This window comes from Mandrillus leucophaeus, unplaced genomic scaffold (assembly GCF_000951045.1).
Source record: "Mandrillus leucophaeus isolate KB7577 unplaced genomic scaffold, Mleu.le_1.0 Scaffold682, whole genome shotgun sequence".
NCBI lineage: Eukaryota > Metazoa > Chordata > Mammalia > Primates > Cercopithecidae > Mandrillus > Mandrillus leucophaeus.
In genome coordinates, this window is record NW_012107386.1 from 1,297,267 (window position 1) to 1,300,596 (window position 3,330).

The 3,330-nt window shown below is 32.7% G+C and overlaps 1 protein-coding gene across 3 annotated transcripts in view; it reads left to right on the forward strand.

Annotated features, from left to right (window-relative positions):
- THEMIS (thymocyte selection associated) overlaps nucleotides 1-3,330 on the forward strand; it is a 245,784-nt gene that overhangs the window by 96,033 nt on the left and 146,421 nt on the right. For all 3 annotated transcript variants that reach the window (XM_012002311.1, XM_012002307.1, XM_012002310.1), the window contains exon 3: nucleotides 2,493-2,951. In XM_012002311.1, coding sequence (XP_011857701.1) covers nucleotides 2,493-2,951 — 459 coding nt within the window. The remainder of the gene's footprint in view (nucleotides 1-2,492; nucleotides 2,952-3,330) is intronic.

The following is a 3,330-nucleotide window of genomic DNA, read 5'->3' on the forward strand; positions in this document are numbered from 1 at the left end:
AATTACTTGGATTGGCTGCAATAGTATATGAAGAGATAAGTTAATCAAATATTTTTCCTATATTGTGCCACTTTAATATGCTAAACTGTGTACTTCATCATCTTTTAAGAAAAAGCACACAGATTCACAGACACATTTTTCTTGCAATAGAAACATCCAGCAAGACAGCTCTGAATAGCGTGATTAACTGAAATAATGGTGGCCCTTAGGGTTTTAGTCTTTTCCTACTTCATAATATTTTAGGTATGTTATTACCTTAGGTGAGCTCTATTCCCCAAGAAAGATGACGCCAAATTAATTCTCTGTGACTTATGTCATCGATACAGCTAGGAAAAAAATAAAACTATGTGTCTCTATCCTTTATGAGATTTTAGGTAAGTATTTTTTTAAAACTTATTTTCACAAAAACTGCTGAATTTTCTATGCCCTGATAATGATTGTGGACTCTTAGAAATAAATCTTCACACACAGACAAATGAGATTAAACACACTCAGGCACAGACACACACACAAATTCATTTACTGTGGTGAATTCAAGAACACTATTTTATTGAATTCTCCCTGATACACGATGTAATAAAATGAGAAATTCCTTCAAAGTAAATGTGTCTTTCCCTTACTTCAGTCAAGCATACCATGCAGTGAATGAACACTGTTCCATTTCTAAGTTTTTAGGATAGGTTGCATTTGCTACCTTGCTCATTCCTGCCAAGATTCCATCAGTCACAGTTTTTCAGGAAGTTTATGTCCAAAAATCACCAAAATTCCTTTTGTTTATATGAGTAAAAACGACTTCAAAAATAATGGATTAAAATAATCTTTGAACAGTAACCAAAAATATACAAAAATGACACTATAATCTGGCTAAAAATGATTTGATATATAGATGAATTTCGTTGGAATACACTTGTTGATGAAATAATAAAAGATTTTTTGAAGCTATATAATTTTACTAAGTGTTTAAAAATATACTATCTTCTTAGAGCATGCTAGTATACAATATTCTTAATTACTTTTGGTTAAGAAAGCAATTAACTAATTTCTGCTTTGTTCTCATTTTCTCTGGAATTTATTAAAATCTATTCAATAAATGCATTTCTGAAAGTGATACAAAGCAGATGTGCCCATAAAATAAAAATAAAATAAATCAAATGGAACCACTTAGACATACATTATACAAAAAGCTGTATCTTAAGCAGTAAAATTTTATTGTAGTAGTTGATTATCCTGATAGAGATAACATTTTAAATACTGAAATTGGTGAAATAGATATCAATGAAATAGTGAAAATAGTGCAATTTTCTAATGGAAAAATTAGAGAAGTAATGAAAGAAAATGAGAAGAACAATTGAAATATAGTCAAGAGCAGTCAGTCCAGAACCTAGTGTTTTCAAGGAGGGTTATGTGATGTAGTATGTTGTGATTTATTAATGTATGTTTTCCACAAGGGTTTTATAATCAAAGAAATTTGGGAAATTCTGCATCTCATATTCTTCTCTTGAGAGTCACAGTGTATTTAAAGTTTCTAAGAAGTCTTACATTATTTGAACCTGTGCAGATACTTTTCATTGTGGTAAAATACACATAACATGAACTTTACCATTTTAAAGTGTACAGTTTAGTGGCTTTAAGTACATTTGGAATATTGTGCAACCATCACTGGTATCTATCTAGTCCAAGTTATATAGCTTTATTTTATTTTATTTTATTTTATTTTATTTTATTTTATTTTATTTTTTGAGAGACAGAGTCTCACTCTGTTGCCTAGGCTGGAGTGCAGTGGAGTGATCATGGCTCCCTACAACCTCTACCTCCCGAGCTCAACCAATCCTCTCACCTCAGCCTCCCAAGTAACTGGGACTAAAGGTGCATGCCACTATGCCCAGCTAATTTTTGTATTTTTGGTAGAGATGGGGATTTGCCATGTTGCCGAGGTTGGTCTCAAACTCCTGGCCTCAAGTGATCCTCTCACCTCAGCCTCCCAAAGTGCTGGGATTACAGGCCCAGATATATAGTTTTTAAATCATTAATATGACTACAAATCCATCCCTTTGGGAATATCTTTTAATTTTAGTGTGTCTAGAGCATATATTCATAAAAAAGCTGACCAAATCCAATCTTCTCATTTTAAAAATAAAAAATTTAAAATATGACTGAGAAGTAAGATGTCTTGCTTGAGATCACAAAGTAGTTGGAACAGAGCCAGTGTCATCCAGATTTCCCATTTCCAAGAATAGGGTCTTTTCTATTTCAAGGTATTTTCCCCTTATCTCCATTTGTATTCTCTGGTCTAATGATCTAGTGATCTAAAAGCAATACTTCATAATTTTACCTAGAAGAGCTCTGGATAAAAACAAGCATCTTTTATCTTTAAAAAGGTATCACTTTAAAAATGTACACAGTATTTGTGTTATAACTCTCTCATTGCGATTTTCTTGTGAGAATTTTCATTGTAAGAAGTCTCTTTTTAATTCACATAATTCTGTTCTTAGGTCTTTTTAAGATCATGGCTGATAAAACTCCGTACCTTACTATGGAAGAAATCACAAGGACCATTCATATTGGACCAAGTAGACTAGGGCATCCTTGCTTCTATCATCAGAAGGATATAAAACTAGAGAACTTCATCATAGAGCAGGGTGAGCAAATCATGCTCAACTCAGTGGAAGAGATTGATGGAGAAATAATGGTGAGCTGTACAGTAGTAAGGAATCATCAAAATCACTCATTTAATTTGCCTTTGTCACAAGAAGGAAAATTCTACGAATGTGAAGATGAACGTATTTATACTTTAAAGGAGATTGTTGAATGGAAGATTCCTAAGAACAGAACAAGAACTGTAAAACTTACAGATTTTTCAAATAAGTGGGACTCAACGAATCCGTTTCCTAAAGACTTTTATGGTACCCTGATTCTCAAGCCTGTTTATGAAATTCAAGGTGTGATGAAATGTGAGTATCCACTGAGAATGGTGTTCTATGAGCATGAACATTGTGGAGTTTGGGAAAGAAAGGTTTTAAAGGCTGAAAAATGAGAGTCTGTCTTTATTTCAACTATTAAGCCTCTGAGAGTTAGATTCCTCATCGACCAATAAGCAAACCATATATCCATTCCAAGGATCAAATTGAATAATGAATATACAAGTATATTGTAAATTGCACGGTACTATTCACATGTGAGGTGCTATAACTATCAGGAACAGACAGATCAAACTACTAATTTATTTTTGTTACTGTCAGTTAAATATGACTAGAAAAGAGCTACTTTTAAAAGATAGAACATATTTAGTGAGAATGAGGCTTTCTTGTATGGAGGTGGTCAACAAAAGAG